This window comes from Pelodiscus sinensis, chromosome 2 (assembly GCF_052426305.1).
Source record: "Pelodiscus sinensis isolate ZL-2025 chromosome 2, ASM5242630v1, whole genome shotgun sequence".
NCBI classification, from domain to species: domain Eukaryota; kingdom Metazoa; phylum Chordata; order Testudines; family Trionychidae; genus Pelodiscus; species Pelodiscus sinensis.
In genome coordinates this window covers 94,981,690-95,007,953 of record NC_143053.1, presented here as the reverse complement: position 1 = coordinate 95,007,953, position 26,264 = coordinate 94,981,690, and the positions used below count along the sequence as shown (strand labels likewise).

The 26,264-nt window shown below is 39.3% G+C and overlaps 1 protein-coding gene across 8 annotated transcripts in view; it reads left to right on the top strand.

Moving 5' to 3' along the window:
- RTTN (rotatin) overlaps nucleotides 1-26,264 on the top strand; it is a 176,261-nt gene that overhangs the window by 73,873 nt on the left and 76,124 nt on the right. For 7 of the 8 annotated variants that reach the window (XR_331929.5, XM_075921044.2, XM_075921045.2 and 4 more), the window contains 8 exons: nucleotides 5,332-5,449; nucleotides 5,755-5,851; nucleotides 6,696-6,764; nucleotides 10,142-10,330; nucleotides 15,955-16,194; nucleotides 18,145-18,289; nucleotides 21,775-21,929; nucleotides 24,143-24,362. Coding sequence is in view for 7 of the 8 variants with exons in the window: in XM_075921044.2 (XP_075777159.2) it covers nucleotides 5,332-5,449; nucleotides 5,755-5,851; nucleotides 6,696-6,764; nucleotides 10,142-10,330; nucleotides 15,955-16,194; nucleotides 18,145-18,289; nucleotides 21,775-21,929; nucleotides 24,143-24,362 (1,233 nt within the window). In the remaining variant the exon portion in view is untranslated. The remainder of the gene's footprint in view (nucleotides 1-5,331; nucleotides 5,450-5,754; nucleotides 5,852-6,695; nucleotides 6,765-10,141; nucleotides 10,331-15,954; nucleotides 16,195-18,144; nucleotides 18,290-21,774; nucleotides 21,930-24,142; nucleotides 24,363-26,264) is intronic. The other variant, XM_075921043.2, reaches the window with a different exon arrangement.

Genomic DNA, 26,264 nt, shown 5'->3' with positions numbered 1-26,264 from the left:
CTTGTCTAAGCAATTTTTAAATTTAACTTCTGAACCTACTCCATTTTCGTAGGCATTCCCTATGTTAGATGTCCAATCACCACCAACCTTCTTGGTGAAAGCACCATTGGTGAAAGCATCATTAAGCACTTCTTCCAATTCTACATTTTCTGTTACTGTTTTCCCCCTTCATTAAGTAATGGGCTTACTTTGTCCTTGGTCTTCCTCTTGCTTCTAATACATTTGTAGAATGTTTTCTTGTTACCCTTTATGTCTCTAGCTAGATTGGGCTAATTTTGGCCCTTCTTATGTGTGTTGTTTGTTTGTATTCAACCTTTGTAATTTGACCTACTTTCCACTTTCTAGTACCCCTTTTTATTTTTAGATTATTCAAGATCTGGTTAACCTAGGGTGAGATCTTGCCATACAACTGTCTTTCTTAAGCAATGGAATAGTTTGCTTTTGTGTTCTTAATAATGTCTCTTTGAAACACTGTCAACTGTCTTCAATTTTTTTCCTCTTAGACATGCTTCCTATGAGACCTTACCTACCAACTCCTTGACTTTGCTAATGTTGCTTTCTTGAAATCCATTGTTTTTATTTTGCTATTGTCCCTCCTGACATTCCTTAGAATAGTGAACTCTGTCATTTCATGACCACTTTCATCTAATCTGCCTTCCACTTTCAGATTCTCATCCAGTTCTTCCCTATTTGTCAAAATCAAATCTAGAACAGCCTCTCACCAGTAGCTTTCTCCAACTTCTCAAAGAAAACAATTGTCTCCAATACATTCCAAGAACTTGTTGAGTAATCTATTCCCTGCTGTTATTTCTCAACAGATGTCTGGACAGTTGAAGTCCTCCATCACTAACAAGTTCTGTGCTTTGGATGATTTTGTTAGTTGTTCAAAAAGTCTCCTCTATCTCTTCTTCCTGATTAGGTATTCTGTAGTAGACCCCTATCATGATATCACCCTTGATTTTTCTCTTTTATCCTTACCCAGAGACTCTCAACAAGTCTGGGTCCTATTTCTATTTCTACCTCAGTTCAAATGTATACATTTTTAATATAAAAGGTAACTCCTCCAGTTTTTTCCCACCTGGCCTTCCTGAAGCTGTACCCTTCTATACCAATATTCTCATCATGCCTAAACTTATAGATGGCCAGTTTGTGTCCATTTGTTCTTGAGTCCACATTGCTTTTAACGTTAATTTCACTACTTTCCTAGAATTTTCCCTCTTATATTTTTATAGAGATCAATCTTATCTCCCTCAGCCTTCTTTTGGTTATGAGAGGAGAGTCATAGAGCTTGATTTGTTTAACCTAAGGTACGTTTTCCATTAATCAGATCATAATAGTAGCTCTCCTCTGCATCTGATCCAATTTCATTAAACATAAAGACCAGTATTCCAGATGAGAGCTTTGCAGTGCCTTATATAATGGTACTAACGCTTCCCTGCTGAAAATATCTTACCTGATACTGGCCTAGGATGGATCAAGTCTTTCATCGTCTCAGCACATCGGTGGCTCATAGTCATCCTATTAGTCTGATTAATCAGTACCCCCAGGTCTTTCTCCTCTTTCACTGCCGTCTTATAGTAGTTTTTCTATTTGCAGTGCTTCAGATATTTGAAATAACATCCTGTATGTAACTTTCACTAAGAATATATACAGGAAGGGGAAACGAGAATAGAAAATCTCCTGTTGCCTGAAATTCTTTGCCTGGTTCTTATATCCATGGAGAAGATACTCCTGGGGGAATTCATGTCTGTGTCTGGGCTTGGTGCAGGGAGGACAAGATTTCATTGTCTTGTGCATGGAGTGACTAGGGCTGGATCAGATCCACTCACCATCTCTGTGGGTTTTATACCCTCCACACCCTCTGCTTCCTGCCCCTATTGCTCCTCTATTACGCGGGGACGATTCACTCTTTGGGGAGCTGCTTCCCCATCTGCCCAAAACCCATGCATGTAAATCCTCCCATAATGTAACCCTTCCTTCCTGCACCTGAATATCCCTTCTGCTAATTCTTACCCCCCAGCATCCGGAATTTTTCCACCAAGTCCCTCTGCACTTGGAACTCACCAGCAGGGCACTACAGCGCCCCACTCTCCTCTGTCCAGACCCCTTCCTGAGCACTCCACCTCTGCATCTGGACTTCCCTCCCTCCCTGAGCCTCTTGCATGGGGAAACCTTCACCCTGACAGGCCCTACTATCCCTGAACTTGGACTTACCCAGTCCTTCATCCTGCTGAGCTTGAACCAGCTGCACCTGGATTTCTACCCCACTAACCCAAACCTATTCCCTAAGAACCCGGACCTTTCTACAGAGTTCCCCACATTAAGAGCCCCTTATAGAGACCAGTCTCCCCAGGCCCTCCTCACTGAGCTACAACCACATTAGCATGGACATCTCCTGCAGAGTTCCATTCTCCCCTGTACTCAGAAGCCCCCAGTGAGCCCTTGAGCATACAGCTTCTCCCTCATCTAAGTTGGCCACATCCAGATTTTCCCCCTATGTAACCCTCTCACCCCACATCTGGATCTCCCCACACTAAGACTCTTCACACCTGGCTTCAATCAGACTGAGGCTGTTTGTTCCACGTCTGGTTCAGGAAGCAGATATGGCATGCATATACGAGATTCTGTTATTACTTCTTATTTTGGTGCTCCTGGCATGGAGGAACAGGGCCCTGAAATGTTTCTGTGGCAGGGTGGTTCTGCTGCTGCATCAAGTTCTGCTGCAGCCTCATTGCCAAGTCTGCTGTAGGAAGGGTAATTTTTTTTGGCACAGAACTTCCTCAACAGTCAGAAGACCGCACAACACTTGTGAATTTGACTGCAGTTTTAAGTTAAGAAGTTTATGAATAAATGTTTTACAAATATTCACAAAGGTATCTTACCTCAGCTGTATTAAGGAGCTCTATAGACAGATTTAGAGGGTAGCCGTGTTAGTCTGTACCTTAATTTTTTTTAAAAAAATGAGTGGTCCTGTAGCACCATAGAGACTAACAACAACAACAAAAAATAGTAACGTGAGTTTTCGTGGGCACAACCCACTTCAGATGAGTGGAGCCACGCATCTGAAGAAGTGTATTGTTCCCACGAAAGCTCATGATACTGTATTTTTTTGGTTAGTCTCTAAGCTGCCACAGGACCACTTTTGTTGTTAAGTTTTTATAGATAGTTTGTTATAGCTTGAATTTGAGGGCTACTCAAGGCTATTACTGTCATAAATCAACAAGACTTACTGCAGAAGAGATTTAATTCCCACAGTTCTATTTTAACATGAGAATAGAAATCCCTCAACGAGCAGGATTAAGGAAGATCACCGGTTGGGAATCTAGGGTAAGAAGTTAGTATTTAAATTATTATCCAAGAACCTAAGTCACATTGAAAGTTCAGTTTAAGTCAATACCAGGTCACTTAAACAATTCTGAAACTTTCACTCTTATTTTGGAAGACAAGGGGAAGGAGTGTGTTAGGGAATTTGGAAATCACAGTAACACTGTGTTAACTCTGTTTTGGCTGATGGTTTTTGTTTATGCTATGTTCAAAACAGACAGGTAGGAAAGGAAAGTGGATGGTCAAAACAGTGAAGTCTCTATCTTCATCAATAAATCTTATACATCACAAAAATCTGAATATCCAGCAAGAATAAAAGACTGGGCTAAAATTCATGATTGGAATATTAAACATTTTACTAGGTTAAGTTAGTTACAAATACTTAAAAAATGCTTTTGAAATATGAATGGGCTGAAAGCCCTGGAAAGTGAAGATCTCTAGCCACAGGAAGGTATCAGCTGCATCTGTAGAAGCTCCCAGATAGTGATAGAAATGTAGCCGGGTTAGTCTGGTGTAGCTGGAGCAAAAAACAGGACTAAGTAGCACTTTAAAGACTAACAAGATGGTTTATTAGGTGATGAGCTTTCGTGGGCCAGACCCACTTCCTCAGATCAAATCAGATTTGATCTGAGGAAGTGGGTCTGGCCCACGAAAGCTCATCACCTAATAAACCATCTTGTTAGTCTTTAAAGTGCTACATAGTCCTGTTATTTTCTCCCAGATAGTATGTGTCTACCCTGATCTGAAGGGATTCCTTAGGGTGATGAGACTATAATTTACTTACCACATGCGTTCGATTAATTTTTTGTACTTAGATATTGATTGCATACAATATCAAGATAACTTAGGGTGTTTCTAGACTACAGGGTTTTTCCGAAAAAAGTGGCCTTTTTTTGAAAAAAACAAACAAACAAAAAAACCTTCCCTTGCATCTAGACTGCTGCCAGGTTCTTTCAAAAGTAATTTGAAAGAACACAGCAGGGTTTTTTTTTTTTTGCAGAAAACCTCATTTTACGAGGAAGAATGCCTTTTTTCCAAAGTGGTCTTTCGAAAAAGAGCGCTATGTAATGCAAACTATGCTTTTTCAAGAGAGAGCATCATTACCTTTTCAAAAGTACTAGTTGTAGTCTAGATGCTCTTTTTCGAAAGAGGCTTGCAGTCTAGACGTAGCCCCAGTGCACCAGTTTGAGGAAATATATATTTCCTCAAACTTTTTAAAATGTACAGTATCCTTTCAGGGAGAGGTGCCAATGGCATGCTGGAGAAAGCAAAGTTCTGAATAAAGCCTCAGAAGCAGCCCTTAGCTGTAGACATGCAAAACAGATCTTATGTACAGAAACTAAGGAAAACAAAGTAATGGAATAGTCTCTGGAATACCAATATATGAAAGAGATACTGGCTTTAGTTCTTAATGTGTACTGGACAAACTGTCGATATGTTTTCTGCTTTTTATGTTCTGAATGAGGCCTTGGTTCTGTTTCTGTTCTGTCCTGTCCACTGACTCTCTGATCTTGGACAAGTTATCTCACCTAACAGTTTTTCAGTTTTCCTGTCTCTAATTGAAGCCACTTCTGTGCTTCACTTTGAGAGCTGCAGATGAAATGCCATAATATTTAAAATATTATTTATATTTTATTTAAATAGAGCTATTTGGAAATCTTTCCAATATGGAAAGGACTTAAATTTTCTTCTTTGGAATGAACACTCAAAGGGGTTAGAGGTTCAGAAAAATACCTGTTTACACATGGAAGTAATTTTAAAAATATCACTGAATTTGTTACAGAATGTTAGGATGTACTCATTTCCATGTTCAGTTTAATCGGTTAACAGTTTGTTAGGTCTTGGTGCTTTTGATCTTTCTGAAGGGGATAAGTAGTAGAAGTGTATTAATTGCTAGCATGGTAGTTGTCTACTATTTAATTAAGAATTTTCTCATGTATTTTGAGTATACAGCAATACAATATAGGCAGTCATCTACATTAACATACTTTCTTCCCTCTCCTGCAGATCATGGAATGTATTATGTTGCCGTGTCTTACACTTCTACGAAAACTAGTATCTGCTGATCCAGTTATACGCCTGTCATTAGCACAGCAGCCTTCTATCCTGCTCACATTACTGAGAGGTGATTTGAAAAAGCTTTGAAGTGGTCTTGATATACTTTGAACAGAAAGAAAATGTCTGAAATTTTACCACATATTTAGAAACTCCCCCCCTCCCTTCCAGGAAAAAACCCCAACAAACAGTCCATTTCACAGGATCAATCTGTGGCTACTTCAGATAGCATAACATTATAAGAAAAAAATTACTGATTTTGAGCTACAATTGTTTCTGTTGAAGTTAGGACTCTTGTTAAAAGTGCTCTTTTTGTACTGTTGACTACCAATGTTTTATTGAAGAATGTTTTAAAATTTATTTTGTTTTATTTAGTTTCCTTAATATTTCAAGATGACTGTGCTGTTCTGACTGAATGTGCAGCATTGTGTTGTCTTCTGTTGTTTGATGAAGTAGCAAGAAAAGAGGTCTGGTAAGCTGCAATATAGTATTTTCATGATACCTCTCATGGTTATCCCTTTATATCCAAATCCCGGATTTTCTGATGCTGGTAAATGCACTAGCAAATCTTCTTCAAAATTGCTTCATTTTCAAATCCATAATTTTCACACGTTTGAATTTTCACAAAATACTTGTCCTACAACTTATAGAGCTTGTTCTAAAGCCTATTGATATGAAGGGGAGTTTCTCAGATGATCTCAGTGGACTTAGGTTTTAATAGCCTTATCCACAAGTCCTGATCTAATTGTTGGATCCTTGCACTTAGATTGAATAACTCTGGTAGAGTCAGTTGCAAGATAGAAGCATAAGACATTTTTCCTTCAACCTTACAACAGATTATATTTGTACATTTATTTCTAATGCATTAGTTAAATGTAAGAAATGGCTTTACAGTTTGGTAAATACTTTGTTAATGATGTTCATACAGTGCCTAGCACAATATAGGCACAAACTAGCCGAGGCCTCTAGATACTACAGAAATATAAATATTTAAAAATAATTCTGTTTGTCTTAAGCTTTTGAACTTACCATGCCACATTAACTTTATTATGCAATGCACAGATACAACAGATATTCAAGGTGTAAATATCAAAATATGTATGGTATATAAACAAGTTAATATTAACAAATCAATATTATGAATGTACTTCAGAATATTTTGTGAAGAGCTAGAAAAGGAGGAGGAAATAAAAGCTATCAGAAATATTAAGTCATGGTGGAGCCTTAGTAGAAAAAGCAGGGGTTGAGTTAGGCAATGGCAGTTAACAATTAATTTCAGTCTAGTACTACTGTGTGATTAATCTTTCTTTTTTCAGGGCTGATGCTGTATCCAGTAATTGTTCTAACCTACCTGCCTTCAGCTTGCCTGTAGCTATTGTTAGACGGTGAGCCTCTTAACATTTCCATGTCCTGCTAGTCATGGGGGACCAATATATTCCCGGGATTAAAAAAAACAAACAAACAGATACAATAGATGCTAATTTGTACATTTTAAAATTCAAACAAAATAATTATGGTAACTGGATCGTTCCTTACAACCCTTTAAAAATTTCAAAGCAAATACTGAAGTAAGATTTTCTGTTGTTTCATGAGATTTAATTATTTTTACAAAATGCATAATAGAATTATGAAGTTAAAAAATGAATGGTCCTGCAGCACCTTAGAGACTAACAAATGTAGATAGTATTGCAAGCTTTCAGGGCACAACCCATGTCTTCAGATGAATGGAGCAAAGGGTACAGAGTGCAAATAAAATTATAAAACAAAATAAAATTCTGAAAGTAAATTAAAATATATTTTGTGACTCAGCCTTACTGTTCTATTATTTCCTTCTTAATTTGCTGTGAGTTTCCTAGTCATCTGTGTGACTTCTGAAAATTGTTATAAAGAGCAGTGGTATTGTGTGTGTTTTTGCTCAAGTGCTTATTTTATAGGTAAACCAATATGGAGCTTTTGTATCAATGAAACTTCAGTCAGTACTCATGAAAATTACTACCATTCACAGAACTGATCTGTACTTATTTGTATAACTTCAGCTCTTCTCTAAGCTAAGGGAATATAGTTTGCCATCATGGGCTGCAGATGACCACAAACGGTCATAGAATCATAGAATACGAGGACTGGAAGGGACCTTGAGAGGTCATAGAGTCCAGTCCCCTGCCCTCATGGCAGGACCAAATACTGTCTAGACCATCCCTGATAGATATTTATCTAAGCTACTCTTAAATATCTCCAGAAATGGAGATTCCACAACCTCCCTGGGAAATTTATTCCAGTGTTTGACTACCCTGACAGTTTTTTCCTGATGTCCAACCTAAACCTCCCTTGCTGCAGTTTAAGCCCATTGCTTCTTGTTCTATCCTTAGAGGCCAAGATGAACAAGTTTTCTCCCTCCTCCTTATGACAACCTTTTAGATACCTGAAAACTGCTATCATGTTCCCCCTCAATCTTCTCTTTTCTAAACTAAACAAACCTAATTCCTTCAGCCTTCCCTCATAGGTCATGTTCTCTAGACCTTTAATCATTCTCGTTGCTCTTCTCTGGACCCTCTCCAATTTCTCCACATCTTTCTTGAAATGCGGTGCCCAGAACTGAACACAATACTCCAACTGAGGCCTAATCAGCGCAGAGTAGAGCAGAAGAATGATTTCTCACGTCTTGCTCACAACACACCTGTTAATGCATCCCAGAATCGTGTTTGCTTTTTTTGCAACAGCATCACAATGCTGACATATTCAACTTGTGGTCCACTATAACCCCTAGATCCCTTTCTGCCATACTCCTTCCCAGGCAGTCAATTCCCATTCTGGATGTGTGAAACTGATTGTTCCTTCCTAAGTGGAGCACTTTGCATTTGTCTTTATTAAACTTCATCCTGTTTACCTCAGACCATTTCTCCAATGTGTCCAGATCATTTTGAATTATGACCCTATTCTCCCGAGCAGTCATGACACCTCCCAGCTTGGTATCATCTGTAAACTTAATAAGTGTACTTTCTATGCCAATATCTAAATCGTTGATGAAGATATTGAACAGAGCCGGTCCCAAAACAGACCCCTGCGGAACCCCACTTGTTATACCTTTCCAGCAGGATTGTGAACCATTAATAACTACTCTCTGAGTACGGTTATCCAGCCAGTTATGCACGTACCTTATAGTAGCCCCATCTAAGTTGTATTTGCGTAGTTTATTGATAAGAATATCATGCCAGACTGTATCAAACGCCTTACTAAAGTCTAGGTATACCACATCCACCGCTTCTCCCTTGTCCACAAGACTTGTTATCCTATCAGAGAAAGCTATCAGATTGGTTTGACATGATTTGTTCTTTACAAATCCATGCTGGCTGTTCCCTATCACCATGCCACCTTCCAAGTGTTTACAGATGATTTCCTTAATTACTTGCTCCATTATCTTCCCTGGCACAGAAGTTAAACTAACTGGTCTGTAGTTTCCTGGCTTGTTGTTATTTCCATCTTATGTAGATTCTGAGAGTGCCGGACAAGGGAGGTCCTTCCTGTACTTTAATAATATACCATTAAAACTAAAAGAATTTTAAAGATCTAACCAATTTTTCAATAAGGGTTACATTCTAAAAGGACTATAAACATGTGACAGTTTCCCTAAAATTATCACAAGGTTTTAACTATTCATTAATTTTGTAAATTTTCCTCAGCCTGGATTAAAAAAAACTCCATGCCACTCAGTTTCACTTGGATTAATAATCACTTTCTAACCAATTTCATGTTCTCACACATCAGGACACTATTAGTGTTTGGACTGCTAACACTTCAAGGAATATTTGTTTTAGTGTAAAATAAAAAGAACCAAAAACCATGGGGAAAAAAGCAAACAAAACCTTTATATTGGAATAAACCTCATTCCCACCCTTTTCTCCCCATTAATGTTGGCCAAGTTGTGTTTGTTTCCATAACCTAGATTTTTGGGCCAAGTTTGACTTTTATGTTGCCTTAAAAAGGGGCCTATCCAAAATAGTGACTAAAATGACATTTTTGATATTCCGTACTTTTTGTTTTGCTTTGGTTCCATATCAAATTTGCCCCCCTTAAAAGTTATAATTCTTTTCTCATGTAAGCATTTCAATTCAAGCTTTATGGGTGTGAAAGTATCAGTATCAGTGATCAGCTGATACATAGCATTCCAGCTCTGGATGAAGAGGGAGGAGAGAGGATGGAGCATGAATCAGTGGATTCATGGTGCTCCAAAAGTGCTGGGAGGGAGGGGAAGGAGTAGGAAGTGTGGTGCTCCAGTGCCCCACTATGCGAGAGGTACATAGAGGAGAGAGACAGACACAGGGTCTGCAGGCCACAGGTTACTCACTACTGTTCTATGGTGTTCATATATTCCAGCCCAAGAAGCAGGCTGTATTTCCTGGCCAAAGGAGATGAAAACAAAGAAAATTATAGTTCTTCACTTGTTTATCTTTTTTTTTTTTTTTAATGGATAGGTGATGATTAAAGAAGAATCCCTTTTCAGATTTAGGATCTGTATTCAGTGTGTTGGAAGGAAAAACAATGGTCCTCTTCATAGCTGAGTAATCTTTCTTCACACAGAATCCTTTAGTTTGGGAATTTAGGGCTTCCAAACTAGAGGATGATTTTGTGATGGGAAAGACATATTTGTGTTCTGTGTCCTTAAGTATTAAATTATTTTTTTTCTGTCCCTCTCACTTTCAAAAAACCTTAGTTGAAGGATTGAATATCTTTTTAACTGAATGTTTCAACACCATTTTTTCTAAAGGTATCATCTCCCGGTCAAAGTCACTACTCATCATGCAGTTAGTCCTAACTCTGTTGTTTTGCTGTTACCTTCTGACTGCTTGACCTTGAAGCCTGTATCAGATATGCTTAAGATGGCCTGGAATCTGTCATGGTACCATGGGATTGATAACCTATTGCGACTGGTGAACTATGAAACAGAAGCACAAGCGTAAGCCATTATATCTTTATACTAAATCATAATATACTTAATGTAGCATTCCTTCAAGGTTAAATATCGTTTGACATTGCATTGCATTATACTACAAACTGTTCATGTTTCAAAATTGCTATTATTTTAAGTGGCAAGGGATCACATGCCAGTTAGTTGTGAAAAATGCTGCCAGAGGCTGCTAGTTATCTGAATTGCAGCTTTCTAGATCTAGATGTTGCCCATATTCCCATTTATATAGACTGATGAACAAACTCCTTTTAATTAGAATAGGAGCAGGATTAAGCCATAAAGCTAAGGACCAGTATACAGTAGGTGTTTAGGTTGAATTTAGCCGCATAAGATCAATTTTCTAAATAGTGAGTCCAAGCCCATTCTGTCAACATTAAGGGCTATTAAAGTTGATTTTGATATTCCTGTTTTTACGAGGAGTAATGTTAAATTTGACCTTGCATGGTCAGCTTTTTGGAAGTGTAGGTCCAGGGTTGCGAAAGTCTGTTCTTGGCCTCTGAGAGGCATCCCAAAGTGCCCTGCTGTGACCACTCTGGCCAGGACTTGCAATGCTAATGCTTTCCAGGTAACAGGAAAAACCCTGGGAAAATTTGAATTTCATTTCCTGTGTGGGCAGCCAAGCCACTTCAGAGCAGGCAGCACACCTGAGCAGCATCACACCTGACTATGAGTTTCATGAGTTCAAGATCCGTGAGCTCCAGAGGCTCCAGTCCCCAGATTTGCAGGCATGCACCAGCATGGAGTGTGCAGGAGATCTTTATTGGTGTGTGGGGAGAGGAATTCGTTTTTGCAGAGCTACAGATCAGCAAAAGAAACATGGACATTTATGCCAAGATTGCCAAGGGCATGTTGGAGAAAGTATGTGACGGACACCCAACAGTACCGCGTTAAAATAAAGGAGCTGAGGCAGTTGTACCAAAAGGCAAAGAAAGCAAATGGACAATCTTGAACATCGGTGCAAACATGCCGCTTCTACAACCAACTGTATGTGATCCTGGGGGAGACCCAACTACCTTCCCAAATCAGACTGTGGATTCCTCCCAAGGAGCTCCAGCCATCTTGCTCAGCAGCATGAAGGAAAACATAGATGAGGAGGAGAGGGGAGAATAGTCAGCAGGTGACCAGGGCAACCGTTTTTGCAGAGAGCAAAGAACATTTAATCTCTTTGATGACAATCCCTTCCTCGCAGGATGTCTCACAACATTTGAGCATTGACCCTGGGAAGGACACTTCTGGTGAGTTCACTTTTTTTTTATTGTGGTACATGCGGGTTAAGGAAAATGGGTGTGAGGCAGTGATCTGTGGTATTCTCTGTGCTTATTTATCAGGAGGGTCCGGAACAGCTTTTTAACAAGTGTGAAGATGGAGCAATAATCCTCCCTGAACATCTCCATGAAGCTCTCCTAGAGGAACTCTTTCATTCTTTTCACAAGGTTCCTAGGGAGGCCTGTCTTATTCTGTCCTCCATGGTAGGACACCTTTTCATGTTAAGTCAGCAGCAAGTGGTCTGGCATCATTGCAGCACAAAGCATCGAGCATAAGGCCCAGGTTGATGGCCACATTCAGTCAGTATCAGCTCCCTATCACACTGTGTGATTTGAAGAAGACGGATATCTCTCATGGCAACCTGGATGAAGAAGAGGTAAAACTATTAGCTGCTATCTGTGCAGCTTACCTCCATTTGCCCATCACTAGTGAGACATGGCTTCACTCCTCCCGCCCCCCCAGGCCTCTGCCCATAGGTTCCTGCAGGATGGGAAAGTAGAACTCTCTCAGGAAGCGGGGTGTGCTGAACACAGAGGGCAACTGGGTGAGGTGCTGGCCAGCATGACTTGAACCCTCCTGCAGGATAGGAAAGTAGCACTTCTGCCAGACACAGAAGGCAACTGCACAAGCCACTGGCTGGCACGACCAGAGCTTAGATCTTCTCTCGCCTGCAGGAACATGCCCCGGTATGTTGATTACCATGCCTGCCCAGGAAACCGAGTCCAGTTGCTCTCTCAAGAACTCTGTTGTGTATCTGCTGCATCGTGACCACTTAAAAGCGTATTGTGCCTTGCACAGAACACATCCCCATTGGCATTCACTGTGTGTTAACAGATTGTTTTATATTCCACATTATATCTTCTGAAAAGTCTGCCCTGTTTGTTACAGCGGCAACAGCAGGAAGCTAGCCACACACTTCCCCGGCTCTGCCAGCCATCAGTATGGCACAAATCTGCAGGCAAAAGTGGATAAGGAATGAAATGTTCAAGGAGCAGATGCAATTCACCTGTATGGACAGGGAGTAATTATGGGAATGGAGGAACACACACCTGGAGGAGATGTGCAGAGTCCGGGAACTCATTGCCGGGATCCATAAACTACTCTCCCAGGGACCCAAGAACACAGGGCTGGAAGGGGTGAGGCCCAGGGCAACCTCAACCCCCCCTATCCTGCATCCTGGAGCAAAAGGCTTTCCTTTCTGCACCACTGAGTCCTCCCCACCCCACTTCCATCCTGAACTCCTTTTTTGTGTGTGTGTGTGTGTGTGTGTGTGTGTGTGTGTGTGTGTGTGTGTGTTCCCTAAATAAAAGCACCTAATTTTTGAAACAACTCTCTCTTTGTTGCTTGTTTTGGTGTGTGGGATGACAGGATGAAGAGGCAAGCAGACTGAAAGCTGGGGCACCTAGTTACGAGCAACATGCATGACTCTCAAATCTGGTCACTCATAAAACCATTTTTCAATGCATTTCTGATTAGCATTGCCTTTAGGTGACCTCTCCTTATTGCCCTGGTGTCTGGCTGCTCATAATTTGTGGCTAGGCGCTCTGCTTCAACCCCCCACCTTGACAGATAACTTCCCCCTTCTTCTCTCAAATATTGCGAAGCACACAGCAGGCTGCCACTAGAATGGGAATGTTACATTTGCTGAGGTCTAACCTAGTCAGTAGACTGCAGAACATTTCCTTTAAATGCCCAAAAGTATGTTCTACCACCATTCTGCACTTGCTCAACCATTTTTGTTGTTACCATAAAGCAGGGGTGGAGTGAGTATACAAGTGCATTATGGGACACTGAAGACATGTACTCAGAACTACCTACTGCATGGTTTTGGTCCCAGTGTCCACTGGCAGTTCAGCCAAGACTGCAAAGGGGCACAGGCACTATGGGATAGCTTCCCACAATGCATCATTCTGAGTTGACAGTAGCCTCCCAACTAGGGATGGACTACTTCAGCTTACTTTGAAGAGTGCCGAATTCTCTTGAAAAGTGGGGACACTCATCGATTTAACAAAATCAGGAGGTTAGACATTGACCTTAATAAATTAGATCTAATCTCGTAGCATAGATGTAGCGTGTGTGTTGCTGAACATGAAGCAGCTCTTCATCTTGTTTTAGGGAGTGCTCTATCCTGCTATAGTAAACACATGACTTAATTCATCTATTGTTGGTTTGTTTGGGATGGAATTTCCTTAAAACTTAATTTTATATACATGAAGGAACCTACTGATCTGACAAGAAATTGTTCTTCATATCTCTCTGAATTACATTTAACATAATTTTAAAAGTGCTATATTTTTGGATATTTTGCAGAGCTTAAAATAGCCTACAAGTTTGTTCAACTCAAATAGCGTTTGGTTTATTTAATAGGATTGAATGATCTCCTTATGCGTCAGTGATGCTACCCACGGTTACTCAGGGTTGTGCAGCATCTTGCTACCATCTGCCCTTATCATGGGAAGGCATTGACTCTGCTAGCTTGGCAATACATGTACTACCTCTTCAGGCCTAACTCTTCCGTACAGGTTAGCAGTAGGCATACACTGACTCCGAGGTTCTCCAATGATTGGGCACTTTGAGGAGTCTGATACTTGACTCATAAAGGACAAGTGCACACCAACTTAATTAGTTTTTAATTCAGGATCAGCAGACCACTTTACACACTGCGCTTAGAGATATATTGATACAGAAAACAAGAATAAGTTATTATTAAAGAATAGAGATTCAAATTATAGTAAAAATGAACATTGGAAATATTTACATATGAAACAAAATCATAGCTTACTTTCTAGAGCTCTTGTTTAAACAACAAATTATCTTCCTGTATAAAAAAGTTTCTTAACCAAATTTCTTCTCAACGTTTTCAGCAATCCTGAGAGAGATTTTTCCATGAATCAAACTCACTATTGGCTTAATTCCATGGTGAATGATGAAATTACATACCCTCTCCACTGCTTTTGTGCAGTTACTGAGTGTAGTCCCTTATCCCTTGAGGTGCCCTGTTCAGATGCTTATCTTGTCTTTGTAAATATTTGGGCCTGCACCTGATACAGACTGCAAAGTAGGTACATTCATTTTATGCTTATTGAGTTGGCCCAGAAGCATATGGTATACAAAGATAGATAAGTGTTTATTATTCTCTTCCTCCTAGATTCTGTTTATCTTCTGGTGACCTGTCTTAACTTGTACATTTTAAGAACATTTTCCTTAAATATATTTAGTTCCTTAGGAGCTATATGCACGTAAGTTTTGCAGTGATTATGACGATCAATGTAATGCATGCTTTCAGCAGAGCCTTTAAGTGACTTCTTTTGATTTTGGAACCCTGTAAGTGTACTCCTGTGTCTTCTGAAAGTGGCTGTCATGAGATCCTTGGGTTACAGGTTGTGGTTATGTATTTTAAGTAGTTCTGCAAGTTCCTGCTTATCTTAATTTTTTTTAAGTAACCTATCTAGGATAAGATGCTTTTCAGTCATCTTACCCATCTTTTTGTTATAGTTAAAAATAGGATTTATTATATCAGGGACCCATGTTTGCTAGCTGTAGATCTGTGAACATTGCAGATGTTTTTTGACTAATGGAGCTGGGGAAAAGGAAGGAATAAAACTGACCAAAATGAGGCTTTTCCAAAGGTGCATTGTTATTGAAACTTTTTGGAGGAGCATAATTAAGTGGCATTTTGCATATTGGTAATGCTAAGTTTCATTTCTGTTCAATGTCCTGTGAGGAGTATATCTGAGAAGGATTTTGGTTTCTGTTTACCTCCCAGATGTCCATGTGATAAAAATTGCCACCAAAAATAGATTTAATTTGATGAAACAGGTCTGCAAGTTCAGCAAAGAAGCCAAAGATTCTCACTGGGTAGTGAAACTGGGTTACTGTATAAAACTACTCCAACTCAATAGACTGGCTGAACACACAACGGAACTGATGATGAGTTATGGACTTAATTGGAAATGAGAAGTTTCATCTATTTTAGGACGTTTGAAGGCACAGAGACACTGACATCATCATCCTTATGGCAGGACAGTCATATTTATGCACCCCAATCTAGTATACTATTTCTAGTATATTCTGTTGAAAAATAAATTATTTTATTCATAGACTTTCACTTGTTTAGTACCGTAAGTATGCCCAGTACCTTCCCAATAAAACCAAACTTCAAAAACAAAAAGCTACAGAAAACTCCACATGAATTAAAAAAAAAAGAAAAGACATGGCTGAGCAGAATAAGTACCTAAGAGTTTCACCGTTCATTTTCCCATTAGAAATAAAAAAATGAAGAAATCTGTGGCTATTAAAAGATAAAGGTTATTAACTGTCATTCCATGCCTTTATTTCTTTTTCAGATTTTTAGACACATTAAAGCTATCCTCAGAGGACATTCTTACATTGAAGATAACTCACACAACCAGCGGACTGCAGGATTGTCTCAATTCAGTAATTCAAGCTGTGTCCCACAGGGAAGTTAGAGCTGCTGTGACTCGGATGAGTTTTTATATTCTAAATGACAGACTGGCTTTAAAATTTAGCACTGGCTCTTGCAGGACCACTTTGAAGGGCATGGCTTGGCAATCTGCTTTCAACAGGTAATCACCAGTAAGTGCAAAGTGTGGTCCCTAGTTAGAAAGCAGTGTATCAAGGTGTTTAGGTATATTACATTAAAAAAAAAAACAACAGTAAAAAAATGTATTTTGCTCTTAATACATTTAAAAGGCGAAAGTGCAGCAAGAGGGACCTAGCTGATTCCCTAGTCAATTAGTTGATTAAACTAAATTTAACATCCTTAATGCAGAATGCAGTTGGGGAGAGTGCAATCAGATCTCCTCCCCACTCAGGCATGGGGAAAGGCTTCTGCCCCAGGTGCGTCAGTAGAGATTATACTGCTGGAGCCATTTGCTAGATCCAAGGGGATTACAAGTGGAGTCCAGCTCAGGTATTGCTCTTCCTTCCTGGGAATTGAGCGGAAAGGGAGTAGATTCAGGGAAAGCTTAGCTTAGCAATCTTTTGGTTCCCCGCATACAGAAGTTGAAGAAGCTCTTGACCTGTGTGGTTCATGGGGGAGGGAAGAATGGGACTTAGGAGCTGAGAATGTGTTAAGCAGGGAGGAGCAGCAGTGAAAATAACTTAAAATTTTTATAGGTATTGTCTTATCGCAACCTGGGTCCCTGCTAGTTCTTTAGGCTGTGTCCAGACTCCATGCCTCCGTCGACGGAGGCATGTAGATTAGCCAGTTCGGAAGAGGGAAATGAAGCCGCGATTAAAATAATCGCGGCTTCATTTAAATTTAAATGGCTGCCCCGATCTGCCGATCAGCTGTTTGTCGGCAGATCGGGAGAGTCTGGACGCGATGCCCCGACAAAGAAGCCTTTCTTCATCGACACAGGTAAGCCTCGTGAAACCAGGTTTACCTGTGTCGATGAAGAAAGGCTTCTTTGTCGGGGCATCGCGTCCAGACTCTCCCGATCTGCCGACAAACAGCTGATCGGCAGATCGGGGCAGCCATTTAAATTTAAATGAAGCCGCGATTATTTTAATCGCGGCTTCATTTCCCTCTTCCGAGCTGGCTAATCTACATGCCTCCGTCGATGGAGGCATGGAGTCTGGACACAGCCTTAAATAGCTCCCTGTGGCTTTCACTGCAGCTCAACCAGTTCTTGTCAGAGCTGTGCACCAGGGTGCACCCACGTACTGGAGAGGAGGGATTATATGGGGAAGCCTGGCTTTCCCCCTTCTCCATCCCCACATTCCTCCACTTACTAGCTCAAAGGTGTATCTTAACATTAGTTAATGCTACTATAGTGGCAGGTTTAGCCAGTCTTAGAATCTTGATTAATTTTGACATCCTGCCACAAATTTCTGACAAATGCATGTGAAATGGGAAAAGTGATTTGAACACTTTAGAACTCAACTAAATCTAAATGGAATTACCTGAGACAAAGTACTTCAATATGAGAGGATGTCTCCTGTTGAATAGCAAATGTCTATTGCAAACAATGGATTCTACATAATGGGAAATGTTAAGCAATCTAAATAGAGGTTGCTATCGGTTCTCTCTATAATAAGTTTCTAAGCTTAAAGATATATAGTGTACTTGGGAGTTTTCCTAGAAACTCTACTCCGCAAAAAGAAAAGATCCTCTGTTTTCAGTATAAAAAAGGAGTTAAAACATAATTGATTTATTAGTTGCTACGTATTTGTAACTTGTGTGTAGGAAAGCAACAAATCTACAAAGGAAATATAACTAAAACAATTCAATGTACAAGAGGAATCGTACAAAAGAAAGTAGTTAATTATTCTTTTTTTCCCTTTCAGTTAGTTTTGGTAGTATATTTAAGTGTTAATAGTTCGGGATTAGTGAAGTTTGACCCATCCCTTTCTCTATCTCTATTCATATATCTAAATTTAATCTTTACTATAGAAGAGTCCATAGTGGTGGTATTAATGGATATTTTATACCATGTTGGAATTTCAGATCTCAAGCCATGCCTCAGCTATGAAAGTGTAATCTGTAGCTATACTGTTTGTTTGTACCAAAGGTTTCTACAAGTACTTCCAGCTTCTACAGATGATGAGAAACTTCTGGCTGATGTCTTAAGTTTTCTAAACCAGTTGCTTAGGGAACAGAGGAAGAGTTCAGAGGCAGAAAATCTAATATGGATTCTGGAGGTACTGTTTAAAAATGTAAGAATATAATTAGGGGAAAATATAGATTGCAAACTTTACAAAGTGGTATAACTGCAAACTATCTACAAATAAAGCCTTTAAAAGGCATCTTGATATTTTTCGTTTATCATTAGTAATAGTTGCCTTGTGGTCTGAACCACGTTTTAAATATTTTGATGACTTAACATCAAACAGTTATAAATGGTTTTGCTTTTTTTTTGTTCTTGTGTGAATGGCTTTACTGATTGCAAGTGTCACTTTTGTCAAATGATAATGTTGAGTTTGTACTCATATGCCTCTATTTCAATTTTAGGCTTATGCTACATAGTAATGATATTACTTACATGCTCTTTTTGGACTGACGATTATCTGTAATTCATGAATTGTTTTTGAAGTGATATTACAAATATTTATAGTTAGGTATTATTAACCAAGGATGAAGTCTGCAGTACTTTTAGGTGCTTAAGATCATAAGGTACCAATTGCTTTTTTTTTTTTTTTTTTTTTTTTTCTAAAAAAGGACAATTTATTTGGTTTTTATGGCCCTAAAAGGACAATTTATTTGGTTTTCTATCTTGGAAGAGATGCTGCATAAGTCATACAATCTGCATTTTAAAGAGTACAAATAAAATGTAATCTAATCATGAAAGTGAGTGTTCAGCAGCTCTCGCTCTTACTTATGAAAATCTGACCACTTACTTGAAATCAGATCACTTCATTTAGGTGCCTATATAGAAGCCTAAGCATTGTTGAAAAGAGCCCATTATGTATAAAATATATTAATGACTAAAACCCATCAGATTGAGTCTCTTAGGAAATGTAGTCAAACAAGAGGATATAATTTGAATTAATATCTCAATTGCATATGTGTATCTTTCATCAGCTTTTTGGAATCTCAATCCATGTGACATTTGTATTATCTTGAACAGTATTGCTTCTTAATAAAATGCGGTATGACTTAATGTTCAGAATATTCTTGTGTACTGCTTAATAGATTGGCAGACCTAATAGGAATACTATATTTTCAGGTTTTTAAAAGCATTATTTGTTGTTGAAATTATTTTACTAAATTGTGACTGACCCTATTTTTTTAGGAGCAAAATGCAGGACAATGTAGCACTTTAAAGACTAACAAGATGGTTTATTAGATGATGAGCTTTCGTGGGCCAGACCCACTTCCTCAGATCAAATAGTGGAAGAATGTAGTCACAACCATATATACCAAAGGATACAATTTAAAAAAAATGAACAAATATGAAAAGGACAAATCACATTGCAGAACAGAAGGGGGATGCGGGGGGGGGGGGTGGGAAGGGGGAGGAAGGAAGGTAAGTGTCTGTGAATTGCTGATATTAAAAGTAGGGAGAGTGGGATGTTTGTGAGTTAATGGTATTACAGGTGATAATTGGGGAAACTGTCTTGGTAATGGGTGAGAAAGTTCAAAGACTTGTTAAGTCCTTGTTGGTAAGTGTCGAATTTTAACATGAATGACAGTTCAGAGGATTCCCTTTCAAGTGCAGATGTAAAAGGTCTTTGTAGCAGAATGCAGGTGGCTAAGTCATTTAGAGAGTGTCCTTTCTGGTTAAAGTGGCAAGAAACTGTTTTCTCTTTGTGATCTTATACCCCCAGCTATCTCCGAGACACTACTGACTTCCTAAGGAAACTACAAAACATCAATAACCTCCCCAATAATACCATCCTTGCCACCATGGATGTAGAAGCTCTATATACCAACATCCCACATGAAGACGGATTACAAGCAATTAGAAACACTATCCCAGAGGACACTACTGCCAACCTGATAGCAGACCTATGTAACTTTGTTCTCACCCACAATTATTTCCGGTTTGAGAACAACTTATACCTCCAGATCAGCGGCACAGCCATGGGTACACGCATGGCCCCACAGTATGCTAACATCTTTATGGCTGACCTAGAACAACGTTTCCTCAACTCCCGTCCCCTTTCACCCCTCCTCTACCTACGGTACATCGATGACATCTTTATGATCTGGACACATGGCCAAGAAACACTGGAGATATTCCACAGAGATTTCAACAACCTACACCCCACCATCAACCTCAGCCTGGACCATTCTACACGAGAGATCCACTTCCTGGACACCACCGTACAAATCAACAATGGAAAATTAGACGCCACTCTCTACAGAAAACCCACTGACTCATACAGTTACCTACATGCATCCAGCTCCCATCCAGAACACACCACACGATCCATCGTCTATAGCCAAGCCCTTCGATACAACCGCATCTGCTCTAACCCCACTGACAGAGACCAGAAGCTTCAGGATCTCTACCAAGCATTTATAAATCTCAACTACCCACCCAGAGAAACAAAAAAGCAAATTGAAAGAGCCAGACGAATACCTAGAAACCATCTACTTCAAGACAGACCCAAGAAAACCAACAATAGAACACCACTTGTCATCACCTACAACCCCCAACTTAAACCTGTCCAACACATTATCAATAAACTACAGCCTATATTGGAACAGGATACCATACTCAAAGAGGCTCTGGGAGACAGACCCATAGTCTCCTATAGACAACCACCTAACCTCAAGATGATTCTTACCAACCACCACAGGACATACCACACTAATACCAACCCTGGTACCTTCCCTTGCAACAAACCCCGTTGCCAGCTTTGTCCACATATTCATTCTGCTGATACCATTATTGGACCTAACCAAGTGAGTTATAAGATCAAGAACACATATTCCTGCGCATCCAGAAATATAATCTACGCTATCATGTGCCGAAAGTGTCCGTCTGCTATGTACATTGGACAAACATCTCAGACACTTCGCCAAAGGATTAATGCCCACAAAACAGATATCAGACAAGATCACAAAGAGAAAACAGTTTCTTGCCACTTTAACCAGAAAGGACACTCTCTAAATGACTTAGCCACCTGCATTCTGCTACAAAGACCTTTTACATCTGCACTTGAAAGGGAATCCTCTGAACTGTCATTCATGTTAAAATTCGACACTTACCAACAAGGACTTAACAAGTCTTTGAACTTTCTCACCCATTACCAAGACAGTTTCCCCAATTATCACCTGTAATACCATTAACTCACAAACATCCCACTCTCCCTACTTTTAATATCAGCAATTCACAGACACTTACCTTCCTTCCTCCCCCTTCCCACCCCCCCGCATCCCCCTTCTGTTCTGCAATGTGATTTGTCCTTTTCATATTTGTTCATTTTTTTTAAATTGCATCCTTTGGTATATATGGTTGTGACTACTTTCTTCCACTATTTGATCTGAGGAAGTGGGTCTGGCCCACGAAAGCTCATCATCTAATAAACCATCTTGTTAGTCTTTAAAGTGCTACATTGTCCTGCATTTTGCTTCAACTACCCCAGACTAACACGGCTACATTTCTATCCCTATTTTTTTAGATTTTTTTTTTTGTTCGCTGATTGTATCAGGATAGGAATAAAAGATTTGAATGTTACTATTTTCCTCTTAGAATTCAGGTTCACTGCTAGACCTTCTGGTGCGAGCTGAATCCAAGATGCAAGATGAAATAGATGACATACAGACTGCTGTCAGACAACAACTGCAGAAAGAACTGATTAGTATCTTTAACATGATGCTACTCTGCTTCACATCAGTTACTGACAGGTACAGGATCTGTCCACATGATTCAGTGTTCAATTATATGATAGCTGGAACCCCTAAAATATTGTACCTCGGTAGTATAGTTCTAAGTCTTTGGCTCACTAGAAAAAAGATTGCAACTACATAGTTTCCATGTACAGGCAGTCCCCGGGTTACATGGATCCGACTTACATCAGATCCCTACTTACAAACGGGGTGAGGCAACTCCGCACTAGCTGCTTCCCCCCAGCAAACCAGGGAGATGCGAAGCTAGCACTCCCCCCAACAGACCAGGGAGATGCGGAGCGGCTTCTCTCAGCAGACACCTCAGCTTGAGAATAAAGGACTGAGGGAAGTGAGGTGTGGGAGAATAAAACTGAGCTCTGGAGAAATGTTTGGCTGGAGTTTCCCCTACAATATGTACCAGTTCCGACTTACATACAAATTCAACTTAAGAACAAACCTACAGTCCCTATCTTGTATGTAACCCGGGGACTGCCTGTATTTTTTTTAAATACCCTCTCCCCACTGTACACGCGATTGTGTATACTGTCTGAATATGGACATACTTTGTCAAATCAGTTTTTATTTGAATCTCAAAGATCAGACTATGGCCATACTTTAAATTGGACTACAACTTCAACCTGGCTTGTTTAGTATGAGCCTCTGAAAACTGATAATACAGTTGCATCCAGTAGTTCAGAACACTCTGTCCTTTAGACAGATGTGATTTTTAGCAGTCATCTGTGAGTTGAGATTGGTAAAAGCTGTGACATTTGGTTTAATTATTATTTATTAATTATTACATTAAATACAGTGTAAATGATCAAACTGTTATTTGTTATACTTTGAAAAACTGTAACAGTGATACAAATATTACATTATTTCACAGGAAGGCATTTCTGAAAGTGTACCTTTTAAAGGTTGTGAAAGTATCAGAATTTGATAGTCATTGGAATAAAATCACTTTCTTCTTCAAGAGATGTCCCTGTGGGTGCTCCACTGTAGGTGTCAGTATGAACCTGTGCCATTGATTGGAGCTTTTAGAGCAGTATCCTCCTGCATAGGTACAGTGCCTGACTCATGTATCTTTGGTGCCTTGACATTGTACCCCCCGCCGTCCCTTCTCAAAGCTCCACCGTGTTCCTCACAGAAATGTGTTCTTTGTTACCAACTTTTAGATAGATAAGTAGTTGTTTCCCATTACCTAGATAAGTTTGTTATCCCAGTTGGCCTTTACCCCACTTTTTGTTAGAATGCATGGTTCACCTGGTTGAAAGGATTACATGTCTTGTAAAGATGTTATCACAATTTTGGACCAATACTTGTGATGTTCCCCAGAAATGTGTCCACTGCAACAAGTTACAGGTCAGAGCAAGAAAGGATAGGGACCTATGTTTAAAACTCATCCTTATGGAAAAGGCCTTTTGCCCTGCCCCAGCCTTGGGGTCCAAACTCTCCATGGACCACTCTATGCCTCAACCAGCTAAGGACAAGAAGACTTTAAAAAGTGAATGTCGTCTTCACCTCATAAGACTCCCCCGGCCACAAGATAATCTATGAGCACCAGCTGCACCGCAGTTCATATACCTATGGAGCATTAGGGTCTCCATTACCATTTGCACTGTTAACACTACTGGTGTGCACCTCTCCAAGGTAAAAGGCTTGAATTTGTCTTCCTCCTTCACAATGGCAGCATTCAGCACCACCAAGTGATGCCAGTGGCGTGCTAACAGCCACTCTACTTCTGTTGGTACTAGACAAGCCTGAGGCACCGCCATTGAATGCGGTACAAAACACTACAGCACCATGAGCAGGCAGGAGCTCGTCCATGCAGGGAGCTGGTTATTATCTCTTTAAAAAAAAAAAAGTGTGACATTTTAAACTGTATTTTCTGAACTTGACAGTTGTTTTTCTTCTAATAGCAAGGCATCTGAATTTTTATTTCCCTCTCTGTGGTGTATTACTTAGTATGTTACAGGGTTCTTTTTGTACTCATTCATTTTTGGGTTGAGTGAGTATTCCTCTTTATTCAAAATGAAATTTGGGACTTTCAGAAATGAAAAACACTTGAAGCTTCAAATGTCAAAATTTGTTCTGCTTTAAACTATAAAATAGATTTTGATACCTAGACTTATAGGACTAAAGAACCAATAAGATGCCATTGACATCAAATAAAATAATTAAGTTAATTTTTTTATTTCATCTCACACATTTGGCTTTTGTATTTGGAACAGAAAGGGCTTGGAACAGACTGACAATTTCCGAACACAACTGGCTTTGAAACTACTAGAGTGTTTACAGGTAACAGATGCACCGCACTTTTATGGATTGCCTGCTTTGGAGAGGACATTACGAGGAATGGTTCATGTCACTGCACACCCGGGCTGGAGTTCACACTCTGCCACAACTGAGTCTTTCACAATATGTATGAAATATTTGACAGGTCTTCTTGAGGTAAGTAGCTTATGTTATCATATGTATATGGGTGGTAACAATCATAAAACAAGTTACATATTATGCTTCTGAATGCCATGTTTGTTTTATTAAATGGATTATTATTGGGAAAATTTACTTGGTAATCTTGTGGCACAGTGATTTCAACAAAAACTTAATAGCAAATGAATTCTGGGTGTGTGTACACCATGAAAATTGCAAGGAAGGAATATTGCATAAAAATACTTAACTTCCCCAGTTAGAAAACAATAACTAGCTTATGAATGGTGGAGTGAAGCAGATCCATTTTGACCAATTTGAAACAGTGTATATCAATGTATATATAGTATCATATATATATCAATGTGTATAAAGTACAATATATAACAATGTCTTTGTGTTTTGGTAAGTTGGCTATATTTGATTAGGGTTGCCAGATGGTTTCAACAAAAATAGCAGACACACTTGACGTTACATCACAATCAACATTACATCTTATTTAGAAAATACAAGACATTTATATTTTCTCATATATATTTTCTCAATTTGTTTCCCAAACAGAAAGCTCAAATATTGGACTGTCTGGTTCAAAACCGGACACTTGGCAACCCTATATTTGATCATCTTCTAGACCTTTTAAGAAAACCTTATGAGGTATACATGTTGAGCTTCACCTCTACATGTCTAAGTGAGCTGTTAAGTTAGTTATTTATTGCCCCCATTAAATCCTCTCTTCCCCTTCCCACATACAATTACCTGTTTAGTAAAGAAAGCAGGATACAGTATAGCCAGACCAGGTAAGTGGGAAGTGTCCCATAACAGCTGACTAGAAAAGAGGGATGTATATATACCCAAGGCAGTTCTGGCGAAGCTGTTTTTAACCTGGACAAGGCTAGCATCACCCACAGTTTCACTTATGGAAGTAGTCAAAATATCAGCCTCCATTGTTACCTACTATGGGCATTACGCCAGTCATCTTTCTTCTCAGGGGTCTGGGAAGGCATTTTTTCTCACGGTGGGTTTTCAGGGCTTAATGTAAATTTGTGGCAGTATCACAACTCATTATATAAGCTTGTGGTGGAATGTCCAGTGAGGTAATCCATATGGAATGGGTACAATGATCAGGTAAAACTAATTGGTAAAGGATTTAAAGGAAAAATCCTTTACGGAAGGAGAGAAAGGAGATTCTGGGTTCCCATGACTCCTATGGCAAAGAGTTAGCCTATGGAAGAGGAGGTGATTGGGTTATAGTAGCGGGTTCATGGAATCCAGACTAGAAAAGCTGATGGCAGCCCCCCATATGGAAACACATAGGTACAGTGTTACTTACAACTGTGCAGTCTTGTCTGCTGTGTAATCCCAGTTATTTAATTAAAACCACATCCAGTGTCTCTTATTCTCTTCTTCTGACACAGCCAGACAGCAATTTTTTTTATCTCCAATATGACAAAATAAACTGAAGATTAAACAGTGGAATGGAATGTAAATGTGCTGCGATGGACACTAAAACCAATCTGTAGTGACAAATATTAGTGTACATTAAAAACAAATCAATTCACTTTCTGTTCGGTTTTTTTTGTACCTCATTTTTGTACCTATTGTAATTTTCAGACAAGAATATCACTAAATAATATAGGAGATAAATAAGACCAGTAATTTTTCAAAATTAGTGTCTCCTTTGTGTTGGACTGAGATTTATAATTAGGGAATAGAAAAAAGAAAAATCTACAATGTCTGCCTATGGGCAGTAGTCCTTTAGAGCTATAGAAATATCTTAGTAGATAGGTAATATAGTGGTAAGCTAGGAAAGCATAGTGGGCTAAAGGAACAATTTTGTTATCTATACACTGATCCCTTCGTTTCTTGTCCAAGTCTAGGGAATTATATTTATCAACCAAAAAATGTAATGAATCTTCTAAACTA